General features: G+C 40.3%; 3 protein-coding genes across 3 annotated transcripts; all 3 read left to right on the top strand.

The window, feature by feature from the left end:
* Positions 1–980: 980 nt before the first annotated feature.
* On the top strand, positions 981–3,372 carry LOC119020070 (cytochrome c oxidase subunit 6A, mitochondrial). The gene is made up of 3 exons (XM_037099153.1): positions 981–1,138; positions 2,813–2,955; positions 3,054–3,372. The coding sequence occupies exons 1-3, from the start codon at positions 1,036–1,038 to the stop codon at positions 3,141–3,143; spliced, it is 336 nt and encodes a 111-aa protein (XP_036955048.1). The 5' UTR covers positions 981–1,035; the 3' UTR covers positions 3,144–3,372.
* A 154-nt stretch (positions 3,373–3,526) lies between these two features.
* si:ch211-107p11.3 (GT1 domain-containing protein) lies at positions 3,527–8,555 on the top strand. The gene is made up of 7 exons (XM_037099150.1): positions 3,527–4,646; positions 4,764–4,938; positions 5,041–5,111; positions 5,198–5,371; positions 6,231–6,328; positions 6,404–6,475; positions 6,560–8,555. Exons 1-7 carry the CDS (start codon positions 4,631–4,633, stop codon positions 6,701–6,703), a joined length of 750 nt encoding a protein of 249 aa, XP_036955045.1. The 5' UTR covers positions 3,527–4,630; the 3' UTR covers positions 6,704–8,555.
* A 1,730-nt stretch (positions 8,556–10,285) lies between these two features.
* On the top strand, positions 10,286–19,239 carry hps4 (HPS4 biogenesis of lysosomal organelles complex 3 subunit 2). The gene is made up of 12 exons (XM_037098367.1): positions 10,286–10,583; positions 11,839–11,929; positions 12,435–12,578; positions 12,692–12,799; positions 13,573–13,689; positions 14,116–14,210; positions 14,298–14,370; positions 15,270–15,388; positions 16,133–16,820; positions 17,237–17,363; positions 17,677–17,788; positions 18,043–19,239. Exons 1-12 carry the CDS (start codon positions 10,552–10,554, stop codon positions 18,212–18,214), a joined length of 1,878 nt encoding a protein of 625 aa, XP_036954262.1. The 5' UTR covers positions 10,286–10,551; the 3' UTR covers positions 18,215–19,239.
* The last annotated feature ends 30 nt before the right edge of the window (positions 19,240–19,269 follow it).

Below are 19,269 nucleotides of genomic sequence, written 5' to 3'. Positions count from 1 at the left end.
GAAATAACTTGAATCAGTGTATTTTACAATAAATCATCAATAACACTCTTTAATCAGTGGACTGCAGGTCTGCTGATATGATCTTAGATTAATATTGTGATAGTATACATGATATTGACTTGTTTTATTTAAGAAAGTTACTCCAGGACTGTCTACAACTTTATTGGTAATGTTTGTAAATCTACCAAACAGAGAAAGCTAACAGAGGCATCAGCAGGAGACTATAAATTTAAAAATTTGAGATTTTCAAAATGACTGTTTTATGTTTTAGTTTTAGCTATTTTTGAGGGTTACGAGTGTGAATGACCAGAAGGTGAACGGTATCTTAAATTGATCAAAATGTTGGACCGGCTTATATATACTGTAAGTATTTTGCTCCTGTTGAATGATCCTGATCAGTCAATACGTAACACACACAATGTTGACTTTGTTAATACAATCTATATTTATTGTACGTTGTGTGATAATTATAAAAGATACATATACATTACTTTATCTCCTCTAAAGTGCTTCATAAATGTTCGGACTGGGCAGCAAATTAGTATTTGATATTTTTGATTAAATACCTTGAGATCAATATTGTGAGCAAGGTAGTGTGATTAAAATAATGCATCAGCAGTGACTCTTTGTCTGCTGACTGGAGTGTATATATTTGATTATAAATAAATACAAAGTACAGCTTTCACACACTTTAAGATTAACGAGAAGACCAACAACAACAACAGAAAGGCAGTTAAAACTGTAAACATATGGTCCTCTTTCTCTTTTTGATGACTTATAAGTTTCCCCTGGCAAAGCTTTATTTCTGCTTGTTTGTATTCTATGTGTTCGTTCATTATTACATATGTATATTTCTGTAAGTCACATCTGAATTGTGAACCCCTTTTTGCAATAAAGATGACTTTGGAAAAAACAAAAAGAGTCTCTCTGCAGTTCTCAGCCTCGCCGCTTGGCGCCACGGCGGCGCTGTCTGACCCCCACGTGACTTATTCTATACAAAGTGCTTCCGGTCTGAGCGTCTCTCAGAAAAGCAAAATGGCGGCTCTCGGACGGCTCTCTCAGGCGCTGCTGCGGTCTTCTCTGACCCAGAGCCGGCGTCAACTCTCTGCTTCTGCTCACAAACACGGCGAGCAGTCAGGTAACCGCATCGCTTCACTTTGCGTTATGAATTGCGTTTAATGTCATTTGTTTTTACGACAAATTTCACCGTGACCTTGCTGAGCTAGCGTTAGCTTTTAGCATTAGCCGGTTAGCTTAACATCCTTGAGCGGGCATCTAGCTGAAGAAGTTGCCACAAACACCAGCTCTTCAACTGTGATCCTTTGTGTTTTCCGACCTGTCAACTCATTAAAACTGTAATTCTCAGTGTATTTGTGTAGTTACAATTTATTGACGTGGCTCGAAAGTGTAAGTGCCACGAAAATACGTCCTGTTAGCTAGAGAGCAACAACAAAGTGTCACATCAGGTCAACGAGTATCAAGTTATTCTGCCGCCTCCCTGTTTATAATACCACACTGCAGAGTTTTCTTCACTAGGAAAAGAAGGAAGTACAGTTAAAGCTAAGAAATCTGACAAATCACATGAACATATATTTGATAAAGAGGCATTGGTAAACTTAAACAATGTTATCACTACCAAAATAAACGTGGACATCGAAGAGATTAGCACAGAAAGACATATATCCTGTATGTATGTAGTTTGTGCTTTTAATGATTTAGATGTGACAACTCAGCAGCGATAATGTTGACGAGAGGTGTTTATCAAACCGACTAAAAATGTGAATGTGGTTCTTAATACTCAGTAAAACATCAAATTAATCATATCCAGCTAGTTCGAGGCTCCTGTGTCTTTTAAAGACAGATCTGCTCTGGGTTGAATGTCACCTTAGTTAACAGCATGCTAACGTGGCATTATATGACTTATGCGGGACCTTTATAGAGGTCTTTAATGTATCGTGGTAAACTGGCTCTGTATCAGAGAGCTGCTTCGACTTTGATCGTCTCTAATTGGCACATTTATTAAATCACACTGACAGTCAGAATCCATTTGAATTTACAGGAACATCAATTACTTGATTTTTGGGGACATATTCATGCAAAATGAAGTCACAAGAGTTCTTTTATGTAATTAAAGACATTCATGCAACTTTAGATGGTCTACTCTAATAACTCATGCTGTATTAACCACTGTTTTCAGGCTGCAAATTACATGTCATTTTGTCAAAATGTTGTCATTTTAACTGAGACATACTGCCAAACAGTATGATCGGGTCTCTGAAGTGTCTTGTCTTTACTGATGTCCTCTTTAACATTTATGAGGATAATTGATGATGATTTATACAAAGTTATTAATAAAACTTGTCTTCAAAAGACAACAAGTCTTGTGACGGTGTTGGAATCTGCAAACTCGTCTCCTGTTTCATAAAATTATATTTGTTTCTCTGTGCAGCACACAGCAGGTGATCAATATCCATTTTCATTAATGACACAAAGTTATTGTTCATCAGTGTGGGTGCTCACATTATTGTTATAGTGAGTGTTCTTGGTGTTTATGGCCCATTTTAAATGTAACGTGTATTTGTTTTCTCTGTGTATCTACATGATTAGTGTATTTAAGAAGGTGGCGTCCTACACTCACATTTATGTTGGCTGACATTTCCTCAAGTTGGATTTTCAGTGCAGATATGAAATCAATTAACAAAACATGTCCCAAAGGAGCATTGTGTGTCTGAAGACTGATTTAATTCTCAACAATCTTAAACATATACAATAATTTCTTGGTTGTTAAATTCAACATCGTCTCCTTTTCCAGCCCGGACCTGGAAGATCCTCACCTTCGTGGTAGCACTGCCTGGTGTGGCAGTGTGCATGTTGAACATGTACCTGAAGGAGCAGAGTCACAGCCACGAGCGGCCCGAGTTTGTCCCTTACAGCCACCTTCGCATTCGCAGCAAGGTCCAACTTCATGCTGCTTCAGTAATTCACACTCCAAAATATTTTAAAGGCCACATTTTGACTTACTTACGTGTTGTCTTATGTTGTAACTCCCACAGCGTTTCCCCTGGGGTGATGGCAACAAAACTCTCTTCCACAACCCACATGTTAACGCCCTTCCCGACGGCTATGAGGATCAAGATGAGTAAACCCTCCATCCAGACCTCCTAACTGGCACCGGGACCAGTCCTCCTTCATCAGCATCTGTTACTGGACCACTCCTCATTTACAGTTTACGCTCTATCTTTGTTCCATTTGTTTACCTCTGTGCTCTCGACACGGGGCACCTGAAACAACTGTTTATTTGTTCTGGACCATAAAACAAAATGTCTGATAAAAACTGAATTACCATTAATAAAGTAATTATTATTACCTCAATTCACTGTTTATGTCTTCTGTGTCTGAGGGTTTTCACCTTCAGAGTATTTAAAGGACTTTCACACAGGTCCAAACAGTGAAGCTCCTGGTATGGTGCATGCTGGTTCACTCTGTCAAACTGGACACAAACATCTTTAATGTCTTTAATAACAACATACTTGTTTTTGTTAATGTGGGACAAAATACAACTAGTCATTTCTTACTACCAGTGTGAAGGACGTGGTTAATAAACAAAACAATGACATATTTTGACAGATGTTGCAGCTGCCAATAAAATTTGTTACTCGTAGAAATGATCATTACTGCATCACATTTCTTTTACATTTTCATTCAAAATAAAACCATTAAAGTCATCAGTTTGTGATATTTGTTGAGGTCTGAACCAAACAAACATGTTTTGTCGGCCAGTTTGTCAAACGATTGCAGCGTCTGTGATGTGGATCATGTGATGAACCACATTGTCATTTCTAAACATCTGGTTCACTGTGCAGCTCTACTCAAATATAAACAGAAAACGTTGATGCCACATAATCAGCTTTTTTTCCACACATTTGAGATGTTAATGTTTTCTTTCAGCATCTGAAAAATGAAGCTATAAAAGTGAGAGCAGTGAATCCACCTGAGGCTGACGACCACGAGCAGACTGGAGTTACATCAGCTGGTATCAATCACTGATTGTATGTTAAATATTCTTTATGAAGGAAGAACATGCTGTGCCTCCATTTCTATTTATTTCCCCCAATTAAAATAACAGGACAGTCAACAGACCACAGAGAACATGTTGAGGATTTGAAGGATTTAAATGTGATTGTTCTCCTCTGCTAACATCAACACGGCTTCTATCCGCGTGTCTGCACCTGTTATTCTTCAGGCTCACGTGAGTTCTTACACCTTTATGTCTAACAATGCTTAATTCCGTCTTGTTTGATGCCTGCACCACGTGACTCTTTGTTCCCGACTCCACCTCTCTCACGTGAACGCGCCATAAGCCGAATTAGAAAATCCTGGGTTAACAAAGCTCGCTGATATCCGGCTTCTTTAACCCGGGTCTGCTCCTCCTGTTCCCGCCGAGCACGCAGCTGCTGATCACCTGACACGGGTCGGATTTATCCATCGATGAATCCCGGATCTGTTCCGGCTCACGTCCTGCAGGTTACATCTGATTACTAAATCTAGCATTGAAACATCTCGGATAACTGCGCGTTCACGCTTCGACATAAAGGGGAGATCAATCGAGCTCCGAAAAACGGATCGCATCATGAACCCAGACAGAGGTGAGGAGAGCTCATTACACACAATACATCACATTTACTGTGAGCTGCAGTTCTGTCACTTTGGACTCATGCATGAAGAAAATCATTTATATTTATATGTTTGTTTTTATGTAATAGATTTCCAGATGATGAGAAAAAATGAGAGGGCTCATTTTTTCAGCCCCAAAGAGCAGGAACTGATTTTGAAGTTGTATGAAGAGGAGAGAGAGATTCTAACAGCCAAGTCCAACACGACCAGCGCCTCCAAACTGAGGGAGGAGGCCTGGCAGAGGATTGCTGATAAAATAAACACGTAAGAATTTAATTTAAAAATGTTTTTCAGCCTCATATTGTGACTTCAACCTTCCAACAGTGTCAAGATGACTGACACATGTTCTGCTCCATCACCTCCCAGTGTGTCGGACAGCGGCTACAAGAGGTCGTGGCAGCAGGTGAAAGTCAAACACAAAAATATAGTGCAAACAGGTAACCAGGTGTCTGCAGATCTATAAGATTATAAGAGGTGAATTGTCCAGGTGAGTGTTTAACTGCTCAGATTTATCCTCATGCAGCAAAAAGAAGAAGGGCCGGGGTGTCGAGGAATGAAGGAGGGTCTGCAACACCGTCACTGACCTCTGCAGAGGAGGACGTGCTGCAGCACAAAGACAGCAAGCTGAGGGTGGAGGTCCTCCCTGGAGGGGCCTGTATAGAACCTTTGACTGGATCTGGCAGCTCTTTTATTAGTGGTAGGTGTGCTTCACGTGAGAGGCTTCTATAGTACAGGTATGACTGTCCCTGTTTGAGATTTGATCATGTAGATCACAGATCCAAATGTGTTACTGGTTTAATTTAAGGACCAACTGCTCACTTGAGTCCTCTGAAGAATAAGAAATCACAACAGCTACAACTAAAAATCATAATATCACCAGACCCCCTTAACAAATCGTCTGATTTTAAGAATTGTTGCGTGAGGAGAAACTGAACAAACTGTGTGAAACTTATTCATGATAAATTCTAACTCATTGTGTCCTTGTTGTAAATTCAGCATTAAATGTTTCAGCTGAAGTTGTTTGTCTCCTTGTAAAAAGTGTCAGTTTGTGGCAGCATGTCTGTACCAGCCTGTCTCCTTCTGTGTCTAAAGTGCTAAAGTCTTACCTGCCAACATTGATCAGCTGTTTGAACACACTGTTTACACTGATTTCACCATTTACACTCCATTTATGAAAGAAGAAACATGTTATTGATCTGAACATGTCACATGTTACAAAGACACTAAACAGGAACATTATAGGCAACTTCTTTGTCCCCGTGGAGAAAGTCACCAGACTCCCTTAACAAATGTGTCAGTTTAGTGAGTTGTTGAGTTGGAGACACTTTATAAACTGTGAAACTCTGTCTCTGACTCATTCTGCAGTATTTGGACCTTCTTGTTAATTCAGCAAATGTTACACTTTCCGTTAATTCTTTATGTAGAAAATATTGTATCTGTATGTTTGTGCTTTACGTGTTTATTTGAAAATATACTCAGGACATGTTTATAATACCAGGTCTAAATTCTCCCTCTGATTTAAAAGGAATTTATCATATTGTAATTCACTCCTACAGTCTCAGGTCATCCCGTCCTCCTCCTGCCGGTAACAAAGACTGAACCAGAGAGTTTGAGCAGTGACGAGACCGACGTCAGCGATTCTCATTTCGAAGGGGTAAGTTCCTATAAACATGTATATCTTTGAGGTGTTTGTCTGTGAATAATTAACATCTGGACTTTTGTTTTGTAGGATTTGAACAGCAGCAGCATCCAGGAGAGGGCTACCTCCACATTTGCTACGTCTGGTGGTCGACATATAGAGGTGAGGCGTGTGTCTGATGTGGGTTATGGTCATGATTAGTTTAAGAACAACGTAAGAATATGTGTCGTTAAACTTGTTTTGCAGAAGGAGACAGACGACTTAAGAGCTCTTTACTGCAGCTACCTCCGAAAGGAGATGGAGAACCGAGACCAGCAGATGGCATTCAGAGCGCTAAAAATGAAGAAGTTGGAGAAAGAGATCTTGTTACTTGATAAACAGCTCATGTGACCAAGTGACAATAATACTATTTTTTTTATATATATAACACAAATGTTCAACTTGTTTAATTTAAGGTCAAATAATTGTAACAGTCACACAATTCAGTCATATAAGCTCTTCCATTCCTGAACCAGTGGTGAGCATAAATACAGTCACATGACTGCGGTCTTCCTCTGATGTCACGCTTGACTGTTGAGATGATGTTCAATGACTGATCATAAAAATCTGGAGGGAAATCAGGTCAATTTCCAGTTTAAACACACTTTCGAGTGGCTAACATTAGCCTTCAACCACCTCCTGGCTAACATATCATCCGCTAACATCTATTGTGTTTAACTTCCAGACTGAAATAAACATGTCCAGGATGAGCGCTGATATTTAAGAGTTAATTTACACCTTTGCTATCATATTGTTTAACACCATCAAACTTCAAAGTTAGCTAAGAAGTGGATGGATGCTAACGTTACCTGTACTTTCAAATGCAAGCTAATGGGTTATTAACAAATATGTCCTTTTATTGGGAAATGTGGCTGAATGTTCCTCCTGATTTTCACTTTCCATTATCTTTTCAGGTGCTCATTTGTCAGATTTCTTACGTTTTTACGTCTAGACAACCCAGAACACAGCAGCGTTATGCTAGCCACGTCTCAAAGTCGGCAGGATGTTTTGAACGGGTTTTTACTTTAATACTTGAAATAAGGTCTATGATTAACACAATCGTAAGATATGCTCATTCATATGATTTGATCTATGACACATTTTGATTTAGAGCCTGTTTGCATGTCTTTAAAAATCCAGTTGCTAACAAGCGGCTGAACAGTTCGCAACATTTACTTGAATTTGTTGAGTAGCTTTTTACTTCCGGTGATTTTATTTATGCTTTGAAAATCACAGAAGGGCTGCTCATCTGTGAAGATGATCTTGTATCATAAACCTGTCAAAGAGTTTATTTTCTGCAATAATCAAACCGCCCACAGGATTTCTGTGGAGGGAACCAGAGAGATGCTTTCTTCATGGTTAGCCTACAAAAGAACACCTAAAACAAAGTGTCAGCCATTTTCTTATTGTTGTAGGATTGCTCCGTGTGACAGAACAGACAGTATTAATCGCGGTCAGACTGAGACGGCGTTTGAATCTTTGGTTGTGTATTTCCTGTCACTGTCGCCTCACAGTGCAGGTTCAGAGCAGAAGGTCATGAAGCTGTGGAGCTGCTCTACCTCAGGAGGATTCCTGTATCACATGAGTTACAGCCCAGCACTGCTTCTGTTGGCTCCCATCTCTGACTTACACTGAATGAATCAAACGTCTGTCTCTAGGTCCATTAAACCACATGACAGCAGCAGTGATGAGTACTGAAGGAACTGTTTGTCGTATTCATACTCACAACTTCAGGAGACAGTAATTAGACAAGGCAGCATAAAGAAAGTCATGAAATGTAATTTGTGGTTTCAGATGGTTGCAGCCGCTGACAGGCTGATGTTTGACGGACACCAGCAGACACTTAATATTTTCTGCCTGGTCTGTCTGCAGAAAGTGAAGCCAGGTAACTTATTTATCCTGTCAAGACCACTTTCTGTTACCTGGTGTGTATCATTTGGACACATTGTGGACAAACCCCCATGAAACACCTGTAATCAGGTAATGTGAGGTAGATTTCTGCCACCAGCACAGGATACATACAGTGTCAAATGTAAGTTATGGGACTAAGCTACCTGTAGTACACTGTTGAAGATGTCTTACTTTAAATCCCAACAGAAAATGTAATCGGTTCATTTTAATGAAGTTTTGTTTATTTAAATAATAATAAATAATGTTACAATCACACCTAATGATAAATATATATATTTTTTCATGTACAGTTATTTTTGTTTTTCCACTCTTGTGTTGTATTTATTTATTTTAGCTCCACTTTCAGCAGCTACATAAACATTTTAAACAACATTTTGTGTCTCTAAAAACTCATTGAAACAGTAAATCTACTAATAACAGATAATAAGAGTTTTCAGAAGCTTTTAATTTAAGAACATTTTAATAATGTTGACTTTCTTCGTGGATCAACATATTCATCATACAACCGGTTATTTCATGTCAGATTAATATTTTATGAAACGGTCTTGTTTGTTATTGTAGATGAGCTGAATCCACTTCCGGGTTCGTTCTCTGTCAAAATGGCGGACACCTTAGCGACTTATTTACAAGCGCAGTTTTTCCTTCGGACGACTTCGAGTCGATCCAGGTCCCGATCATGACTCCTGACTTCCCTATGGATCAGATATCTCCGAGTGTCTCGCTCCCCGATCAGCTGATTCCAGATCGATCGAGTTTTAATCCCGCCATTGGCTGACGAGAGCTGCGCGCGCTCACGGTGTGTTTCTGAAGGCAGCGTTAATCGAGCGGTGAGAACAGGATCGATCACAGCGTCAAACAGAAGCATGAAGTGAAAAAACTGATTTTATTCACGATGTTTGTCTCATTAAAGGCGCCTCATAGTCTCTGAACGCACACGTGACTTTCCCTGGAGATCTAACAGCCTTTTCTCTTTTAGAATGAGTAAAAACGTGATTTAATTCTCATCTGAAGCGAATTTGTTTACAAAAAAATAGCTCAATATTGGATTTTAGCTAAATCTCCAACTGCAACTCCAACTCTGTGCAGTTTACAGTTTTTAATGTGTTTGAACCTACAAAAGTATATATATATATATAAAAAAGAGAAACTCAGTGAAATGTGATATAATTTTTATTTTCTAATGAATAAAAAGGATCAGAAAGAGTCACTGAAGACAAAGTAAAACATTTGTAATGGCGTTAATATCTCTACAGCCCTGGGTTGAAAATCTGACTGTTTATTTATTTTTATATCCTCCTTTAGGTCCTGTTGATACCATCAAACACAGGATATTGTATCGTTTTAAACAAGAGCTTCCAACAGTACATGAAATATCTGCTCAAAGACAAAAGTCCGTCTTGTTGTTCTGGCAGCAGACATCACAGTGAGATCACCTCCTGATACACAAGAGCATAAACAACAGCATGATGGACAGACACGCAACAATCCTCCATCTGGAACACACGCTGATGGATGTCAGATGTACTTTATGTTATCATGATGATGATGATGATGCTGATGATGTACTGCTTGATAACTTGGACCTTCTCTTTCTTTGAGTGAAGTTCAAATTGAGCCTCTTTTGTCATTTTGAAAGCCACTGTCTTGTTACCAGATATGGAAAGTAACTAATTACTCATGTACAATATCAGAGTACTTCCATTATATGTCACATTATACATATAATGTCGTGTAATTCTCTCCATAGAAAGGCCTGTAGTTGTCTTATATCAAAGTTTAATGCACTTGCATTTTTTTTTAAAATATACTCTTAATTTCTTATTAAATCAATAAAATATTTCTGATTTCTGGGACAAACATTTTACTTTTTTACTAAATTTGTTGAATTTTATTTCATTTTTCCTATAAATAAAAATCATAAAATGGCTTCATCAGGTTTTTTGCAGCGTTATTGTAACTTTTCACCCGCAGTAACTTTGTGTCTGAGCGGTTTTGCGTCACGCACTAGTTTGTCCCTGCGCGCTCGCCGTACTTTCACATGACTCTCGCTGCGTGTGACTGACCCGCATTCCTCAGGTGGCTGGTTCCTGACAGACTGCAGTCCATCCAGAGGCGAACCGACACCGAACCTCGTCGTGCGGAGATGTTGGAGCTGCATTTGGACTCGCAGCTGCTCGAGTGCGACGCTTTCTAACAGCTGCTGGTTCGTTTTCGGTTCTTCTTTTCGTCCGGAGGAAGAAAACCGATGACTGACAGACATTTCGCTTCTTCTGGGCTTCGTGTCGGTGATGGCTGAGCTCCTGCCGCCAGATGTGAGACGGTAAGACCCGCTCAGACCCGCTCAGACCCGCTCGGAACCAGAATCATCAGCTTCAACTCTCATTCAGTCGGCAGTGACTTTAATGGAACCACGAGTCTTTTCCTTTAATCCTCCAGAGCTCAAACTGAGAAGACTGTAAACCTAAAAGACACTGAAGTAAACGTGTTGCCTTCAGGGTCCAGTTCAGATCTCTGTTCTACAACTTTTGCACCATCAGCTGCAGGAACATGAACTAAAACTGTATTAATGAACTGAGTCAGTTCAGAAACTTCCTGCAGAGTAAAGTCTCCATCCTGCATCGTGATCGATATAAAACTGACCGATTGATTATCGGCCCAATAATGGAACATTTACACGATCAGTTATCGATGGATAAAGAATAATAATAATGATAATAACTGTATTTAAGTAGCACCTTTAAAACAACATAAAAACATTAAAACAAGGCAGGAACAGGTAAGAACAAATAAAGCCGTTAATCAGGAGCCAGACAGCACAGGTGAGTTCTGAGAGGTGATTTAAATGCAGGTAGTGACAAATGATTCCAGCGGTTTGGACCTGTAACAGCAGAACTGACCCGGGAACATCCAACAGAACTTTTCTCACAGTGATGATTTGAAAGCTCAGTAACTCAGAGATTTAAAAGTCAAGAGCAAGATTTTAAAATCGATTCTAAGACGTACAGGCAGCCTGTGACGGGAGGCTCGAAGGATACTGTCGTGTTAAAAGTCTGACAGCTGCAGTCGTGTGTCACCTGAGGCAGGTAAACGCTGTGATACAATGATCCAGACGAGAGGCAGCAGAAGCCTGAATCACTCTCTAAACATCATTAACAGGAAATAAAACGCTAAATAAATAAAAGGTGCGAGCTAAATGTTTGAGGGTGAGATTCTGTTAGCCAGATAGCTCCCGTTGACTTAACAGCAGCCAATAAAAACAGAGAAGAAGAAACAACCCGCTGATGTCGCGCTCCTAAAGGTGAACTGCTGCACCTGTGTCGAGCCGCCACCATGTGAAGGAATCTCAGATGAACCTGGCATTTTAAAGAAAAAGCATGAAAATGTTTGTTTGTGTTACCGGTTCTTTTCTCCGTATCGTCCGTCAGTCAGGTGATCATCGGTCATCGTATCGGCTGAAATAAATCCGTATCGTGCCTCTCACACGTCACTCTGCAGCCTCTACAACAGCTGCTGTGTTTGGTTTTCGACCCATTAAATGAATAATTGTGACGTTTCTTTGTGTGTTCGTTCTGCAGGTGCACATATTTCTTCCTCTACGATGGATCCAAAGTCAAAGGAGAAGGCGACCGGACGAGAGAGGGAATCTGCTACTTCTACCCTGAAGAGGTCCGAATCTACAGACGACACGATGATGATTAATAATGATGATAATACAGATTGTTTCACTGTTAGCAGTGTGCTGTTATAACAATAGGACACTTAAAGATACAGATGAAAGTAACGAAGACTAATGATCGTCTACAAAGTGTTTTACTAACATTAGTTTTATTTTATGTCAAAATGTCCATACAGGAAAGCAGTGTAAGTCAGTTATCCATCCAAACACACATAGAATGCAAAGTTCACCAGATGACATAAGCATTTTATGTTAATTTAAAACTTATTTACAGAATTTAAATTAAAAAACTCTGTTTATTTGGCGTCAGTGACCTGCAGTACCGTCTCGGCCCAGCAGGCGGCCACTGACTTAAACGATTAATCGACTATGAATTAGTTTTCTGTTAATTTTCTTTTTGATCAACTTATCGCTGAATTGATTAACGTGTGTGTGTGTGTGTGTCTGTGTGTGTGTGTGTGTGTGTGTGTGTGTGTGTGTGTGTGTGTGTGTCAGACTCCTCTGGACAGGCAGGAGCTGATCTGTGGTCAGCTCGCCGGCGTCGGCCGTTGTGTCTCCGAGCTTTCCTTCTCTCCGGTGAGAATACTGAGGCTGCGCCGCAACAAGTTCGCCATCCGCATGAAAGACGATTTCTTCTGGGTGAGCGAGGACGCAGCGGGTCCAGCTGCAGACTTTCAGGATGGTTCTGGCTTTGTTTCCCCTGAATATGAGTGTGTGATGCTGATTCAGAGGATTTATTTGTGTCCTTTCAGGCTCTCGGCTGCTCAGTTGAAGTTCCCATCGTCAGCGTCTGTGATCTCCTGGATCAGCTGATCGATCTCTTCTGTTTCTACAACGGTTCAGTCCGACAGAGCTACCAGGTGAGGTGTTATTCAGACCAGAGGCTCTTTCTCAAAACATAAAGAAAATCATTATTCAGCATTTTCTGTTTTGATGTTCAAACCTTTTGACTTTATTTTTTTAACCTGATCTTACTCGATGTTCAGTCTTTGCTCTAGAATCCAATGTAAATCAGTTTCATGCTGATTAGTGAAAAATATTGACCTATTCTTTTGAATATTATTATGTTGATTATCAATCATGTACACGAGTCATTGATTAATCGTAGAGTTCATAAAATCTCCAGAACAAACATGAATAACACAAGAAACAAAGAAGATTCTCGCATTAAGGAAGCTGGACGCAGCAAATGTTGAAGCAATTAATCGATTATCAAAATAGTTGGCAATTAATTTTCATTCTGTTGACTAATCGATTAATCATTATAAAGAAACATGGAGAATATCGATATTTTTATATAGATGTTGACAGTATTTTGTGATTTATGGAGCGATTTAAAGAGATTTTTCTGAAATTTCTTGGTAGAAAAACATTTGTCTCTCGTATGTCAGAAGTTTAAACCTGGATCTGTCTAATGTGTATTTTTAAACTACATAATTCCTAATTTGCATATCTAAACATCATGATATCTCTTCAGTCTGGTCTGACTTTTGTTTTGTGTCTCCATCAACACGATTGGAATAAAGATAAATAACAAAGAGAAACAGTTCAGTAACTTTATTTCTAACTTTAGTAAAAGACCCACGTTTCTAAATGTTTCACATCATCACGGGAGCGTTTTGTGTCCCTGCAGCTCAGCAGTCAGGAGTTTCTGGCTGCTCGCTGGGCTCAGTACCTCTCACACCTGCAGTTCGGATCCTCAGAGCTTCATCACATCTTCAGCTGCTTGAAGACCATCGACTCCACCAACGTGAGTCCGACACGTCGCCACACGTCTGCGTTTAACCTGCGGCGTCTGAACTCGAGCTGCTTGAGTTGCGGCTGCAGGCTGATGTCCTCAGACAGGATGTGACTGTTGCAGTGCTGCGTCGTTGTGTTGTAATCACTTCTGCATGTTAATTGTGGCTTCAGTGTTACACCAGCTAATCCTGGATATTTCTGGCCACTTAGAGGGTTGAGATTAAAAGGTACAATGTTCTGTTGTTGGTGCAATATTCTGAAGCAATCGCTCACATGATGCTTCACACGACGTCTGAAGAAGAACACATACAAACATTCAGAGGAGACTTTATGGAAGATTTAACTGGTTTTATAAATCATATATATATATATATTTCATCTTTCAGTTTATGTTTTGAAATGAGCTGAATGATGATGATCCGTCCTCTCTCCTCAGGTTGATCCGCTTCTGCTGCTCAAAGCGGCCCTCATCCTTCAGGCGTGTCAGCGCTGCCCTCTGGTGTTGGCAGGCTGTATTCTCTTCAGAGGACGGTGAGCTGAAGTTCCAACATCAGCCAGCTGTTTTTGTTGATAGCAGGTTTTCTGAATCTTCTCATCAATCGTGTGGTTTCTCGGCAGAGTTGTGAGCACACAGATGTGTCCGGAGCTCACGATGAAGGTGATGGTTCACGAGAGTGAAACGTACACGAAGGTAGGACGCGACGAAGAACCCTGAACTCATCACCACCTTCACGAAGCAAACGTATATTCACATTAACTGAAATACATCATGTCATTTATTATAAAATACTTTGAGAGGACAAAACATAAATGTGACAAACAGTAACAGCTGGGACGCACGATATTTATCAGATAAAGAAACATGCACATTATCAGCAGATAATTAAATTACAGCTGATGAATAAAACAATAAAACACTACATCTTATATAATCCACAGGATATGATCTGTTTTTAAAACACAAAGATGTGAATTTATGTTGGTGTCGGCTGACAAAATCCATATCATGCGTCCCTAAATAATATTAACTAAGATATTAGAAAAAGAGATAATAATGGTAATAATAAAGTTGAGGATGGTCGATATGATGTAACAACAATAATAACATTATAATAACTAATGTAGAAAAATAAAATGATAACATGATAATAATTCAGTATAATATAATATTTTTCTTTAAGAATTGATGACAAAATGTAGTTTTATGTTGCAAACTTGAAATATATTTTACACACAGTACTAGTTATATACATTTAGTAAAATATGTTTTTTGTTGTTTAAGTTTGAAAAACTTAAACTTAAATATTAAATATATAACAAAAAGAGAAAATATAATTTGTCATGTTAAAAATGATATTCAGAGTGCCTCATTAAAATATACTATATATATATATATATATATATATATATATATATATATATATATATATATATATATATATATATATATATATATATATATATATATATATATATATATATATATATATATATATATATATACATACTGATGATAACTTTATTCATACAGCACATTTAGAAACAAAGTTTAGGCCAAAGAAAAGTTGTAACCCGGTGTTCTGATCTCAGCGGCCCGCTGCTCACTGCTCCTCCGGTCCATTCGGTGGCGCTGTGAGCTCCACCACCGTGTTCCTGACTCTGTCTGAGCTTCAGTACCTGCAGTCTGCTCCTGTCAACAAGCACCTCAGGTAGTTTCTGCACCTTGTTAATAGAACGTATTTAACAGAGGAGGTTTATAATGTCCTTTACAGCACTTAAAGGAACAGTTCACCCAAAACATGTAAATACAGTCATTGTTTCCTCCCGTCATGCTGACGGAGGGTCGAGGCTCCTGCAGACTGAGATCACAGCAGACGAGCTGCACAGAGACGTCTGAAGTTTCTCTGGTTGTTTCTCTGTTTTAAATCAAATCTGCAGCTCCAGACTGATATGTTTGTTGCTTTTTACAGTCAGATATCATCAAAGTGATTATTATATTCAGTAGTATTAATAGTTTCTAATCATGCTAGCAGCAGAAAAACCACGCCTCTCATGAGAATTGTCTTAATCAAGGTTAAATAAACAGTCAGTCAGCTAAAATACCTCAATAATTTTGTTCTGGACTGTGGCGACATGTGGTTCAGACGTTCATGTTCCCCTCAGGATGAATCGTAATAATTTATCTTGGGGTTCAACTAAATAAAAATCATGACTAGTAAAGCTCAGAATCACAGCCACCATATAATGACAGGATGGATTTTATTTTTTGGGTTGAACTTTTTCTTTAACATACTTGTTTGAGGTTTTTTCTCAACATTTTCAGTTAATTTTCAGATAAAAAATCAACTTGTATAACATGTGAAATCAAAAGTCCTGACGCCTCCTGTAGAGGTTCCTCAACATACTTAACAAAGTTGTTGGTTTCGTGTCTCAATCTGTTTTCTGCCCTCCAGCTCGGAGTCCACTCCACAAAAAGACGCTCCCCGGAGGAGGACCCGCCTGTCCAGGACGTTATCAGACATGCCGTCCACCGACTCAGATCCGTCTGATCGCGGCTCCCTCCAGTCGCCCCAGCTGGAGTCCTTCAGTCCTCAGCTGTCAGACAGCTTCGTGTTCAGCCCGGTTCCCTCTCACAGCGCCGCTGATCCACTTCAGCCTCCAACGCAGCTGCTCCAGCCTCCTTTCTCAAACGGAAAACACTCCAGTGAAGCCGAGGATGATGAGGCGCTGGAGGAGCCGTCGTATTATCACAGTTTTCACAGCAACGGAGGAGACAGTCAGGCGGACGCCTCGGTGTTTGATGAGAACTGCCAGGTTCTAAACGGTGGAGGAGACGGAGGAGGCGGAGGAGACGGAGGTGGAGGAGACGGAGGTGGAGGAGACGGAGGAGACGGAGGCGCAGCCTGCGGGACGATGTTTGACTTCAGAGAGGCTGCAAATGATGAATCACATGACAGGAAGGAAGACGGCTGCAGGAGCGCTCCAGAACCTCCTCGTCCTCCTCACTGTGGGGCTTTTGACAACCCGGAGGAGAGTCCGCTGATCCCCATGACGCTGTACCTGCACCGGGTCAAAGGCCTGGTTCTGGCTCTGCTGGTGGAGCCTCACTTCCTGAGCGACACAGCTTCTATGGAGGAAGTGGTGAGAAACAACCTGGTTAATAACTCACACACAGACTTTGATTTTTGTAAAGTTTGTTATGAGATCATGTGTTTGGGATTTTTTTTTAACCTGACCACAACATCACCAGACTCCATTAACAAATGTAGTGATTTTAAGAGTTGTTTCATGAGGAGAAACGTTTTAATGATCTAAACATGTCACATTTTACAAAGATGCTAAACAGTAACAATATAGGCTACTTCTTTGTGGAGAAAGTCCTCAGACTCCCTTTAAAAAACACTCAGTTTAGAAGACACTTTATAAACTTTATGAAGACTAATTCTTCATTATTTTGGCCTGAAGGTACATGAAGGTATTTCTGTGTGTGTTCGTCGCAGTGAACTCACTCAGGACAGATGCTGATCGCAGCTCTTCTTCTGTGGTTTGTTTTCCAGTATCACAGCAGCCTGGCGTCTCTCAACGGACTGGAGGCCCACCTGAGGACCGTCTCTCCAGGAGCCCCGAGCGCTCCGGGACCTTACGTCTTCGCCCATTTTGACCGCATTCAGAGCACGCTGACGAGTGAGGCTCCCTCCCATCGTACTCTCTCCTCCCGCCACTCGCATCCACTCTTTACTTTCTCTGCATCTTCTCTGATATTTCCTCTACGGGTTTCCACTTTTCCTCTCGAGTGAGTTGAAGCTCTCAGCCCACCATCTCTACCTGGGACCAGAGGAGGGGTGGTGGTGGTGGTGGGAGGGGGGGTGTGTTTGGTTTATATTTGTCTTTGCATGAGCTAACGGCTAATTAGCGAGGCTGTGATCAGGATTCCTTTGTGCAGCAGGCATGTCCATCCGGGTTAATGTGGGTCTCTTCTCATTGTGTGTCTCTGCAGCCAACCTGTCTGGTGGACCAGGGGGAGCCCCGGAGCGTCCTTTTGTCAGAGCCACATCACTTCTTCACTCGCATTTCTGTAACACTGAAACTCTGCAGGAGGCTATTATCAGGTCAGTACGGCAGTGACGTGGTGGAGGAGGTTTGAGGGGGCTGGGGGGGGTTCTTGTCTTTCACGGCTCTTCTAGTAGAAGTCGGGGGTGGTGGTTTATCATCACATCCCACCAATCCCTGCTCTTCCTCCACGCAACCGCAGCAGCTCGCATTTACAGAAAAAGGAAACTTGTCTCAGGTCTTCACTGTCACTCGGCTCTCTGCGCTGCGTGGCGTTAATCTGCATGCTTGAAATGTAAATGTCCCCCCGCAGGAGTGCCGGAGCTGCTGTGTATGGGACCCGCAGTGTGGCTCAGGAGACTTACTTCCAGCAGCACGGGGGATCGCTCAGGAACTCGGGCATCCCTAACCACCAGGACAGCGCCTTCGCTCTGCCCGGGAAGGCCCGACACAGACTGCTGAAGCACGGCGTCAACCTGCTCTGACGGGACGGCGTCACGAGGAGGCGAGAAGACCAAGAACTGTCCTGTGAGTAAAACCCAGCAGAGGAAATGTGACAGTGTTGAGCTGTGGACACAGAAGGTTTGATTCTGTAAAGTTCGCTCCGAGAGAGAAGCAGGCAAGTAAGTTTCTGTTACAGTAAAACACTGGACCTTTTGTATTTAAAGCTACAGTTCTGCAGTATTAAGCTCCTCTTCACACACTTCGGTGCAGTTTGTGATCTGTTTTCACTTTAAAAGATATTTTCCATTCAGTCGCGTCTCTACAGAAAATCATTACTGCCGCTGTGAAAAATGTGTTTGTGTTCTGACTTCTTTCTAAGAATTAAAATCAGAAAAAACACAAAAAAAAATCAAGGTAATCTTGAAAAAAAAAATCTAAATTTAATTTCTGAATTTTGACAGTAAAAAACACCTAATTTCTATTTTTTTTCTAAAAAATCTTAGAGAAAAAAAATTAATCAAAGAACTGAGAAAACAAAACAAACAAAAGATGAATTTAAAAAAGTTAAAATTCCGAACGTGATCGAAGAATTCAGATACAAAAAATACAAATTTTATCTCAGAATTTTTGGAGAAATTTAAAAAATGTAATGTAAGAAATGAGAAACACAAAAAATCCAAAATCTGTATTTAATCTCAGAATTTGTAAGAAAAAGTCAGAACTCAAACATTTTCTTCACAGCAGGTTTTAAATCTCAGTGTAGTCAAAATAATTATTCCTCTTTTTTGTAAATATTCATTAAATAAGAACTTTGTTAGAGAAAGATAAAATAAATGTCTGTACAGAATCTGTGTGCAGAACTCTGTTTGTCTTTTACACAAATAACTTTAATAATCTGAAGTAGTTTTTATAAAAATGTTTATTTATTTCAAATCAACTGTTTGATAACAACAAAAGTGTTTTTTAATCATTCGGCTGTTTTTTTTTCTCTCGTCATGTTTGTATGAGCTGCACTGTGACGTCACGCGGAGCCTTATTAGTGATCATTAAATGAATATCGATCCTCGGGGTTGAGTCCTGTGTGAGCTTCTTTATC

This window comes from Acanthopagrus latus, chromosome 5 (assembly GCF_904848185.1).
Source record: "Acanthopagrus latus isolate v.2019 chromosome 5, fAcaLat1.1, whole genome shotgun sequence".
Lineage (NCBI taxonomy): Eukaryota > Metazoa > Chordata > Actinopteri > Spariformes > Sparidae > Acanthopagrus > Acanthopagrus latus.
Note: the sequence above shows the minus strand (reverse complement) of the source record. Positions and strands in the feature narration are given on the sequence as shown.

Bases quoted from the DNA above. Each gene is read 5' to 3' on its own strand.
- LOC119020070 (XM_037099153.1), top strand. From the start codon at position 1,036: ATGGCGGCTCTCGGACGGCTCTCTCAGGCGCTGCTGCGGTCTTCTCTG. The intron at 1,139-2,812 runs GTAACCGCATCG...CTCCTTTTCCAG, and splicing joins CAAACACGGCGAGCAGTCAG to CCCGGACCTGGAAGATCCTC. The intron at 2,956-3,053 runs GTCCAACTTCAT...TAACTCCCACAG, and splicing joins ACCTTCGCATTCGCAGCAAG to CGTTTCCCCTGGGGTGATGG.
- si:ch211-107p11.3 (XM_037099150.1), top strand. The intron at 6,329-6,403 runs GTAAGTTCCTAT...TTTGTTTTGTAG, and splicing joins GCGATTCTCATTTCGAAGGG to GATTTGAACAGCAGCAGCAT. The intron at 6,476-6,559 runs GTGAGGCGTGTG...CTTGTTTTGCAG, and splicing joins CTGGTGGTCGACATATAGAG to AAGGAGACAGACGACTTAAG.
- hps4 (XM_037098367.1), top strand. From the start codon at position 10,552: ATGGCTGAGCTCCTGCCGCCAGATGTGAGACG. The intron at 14,211-14,297 runs GTGAGCTGAAGT...GTTTCTCGGCAG, and splicing joins TGTATTCTCTTCAGAGGACG to AGTTGTGAGCACACAGATGT. The intron at 15,389-16,132 runs GTAGTTTCTGCA...TCTGCCCTCCAG, and splicing joins CCTGTCAACAAGCACCTCAG to CTCGGAGTCCACTCCACAAA.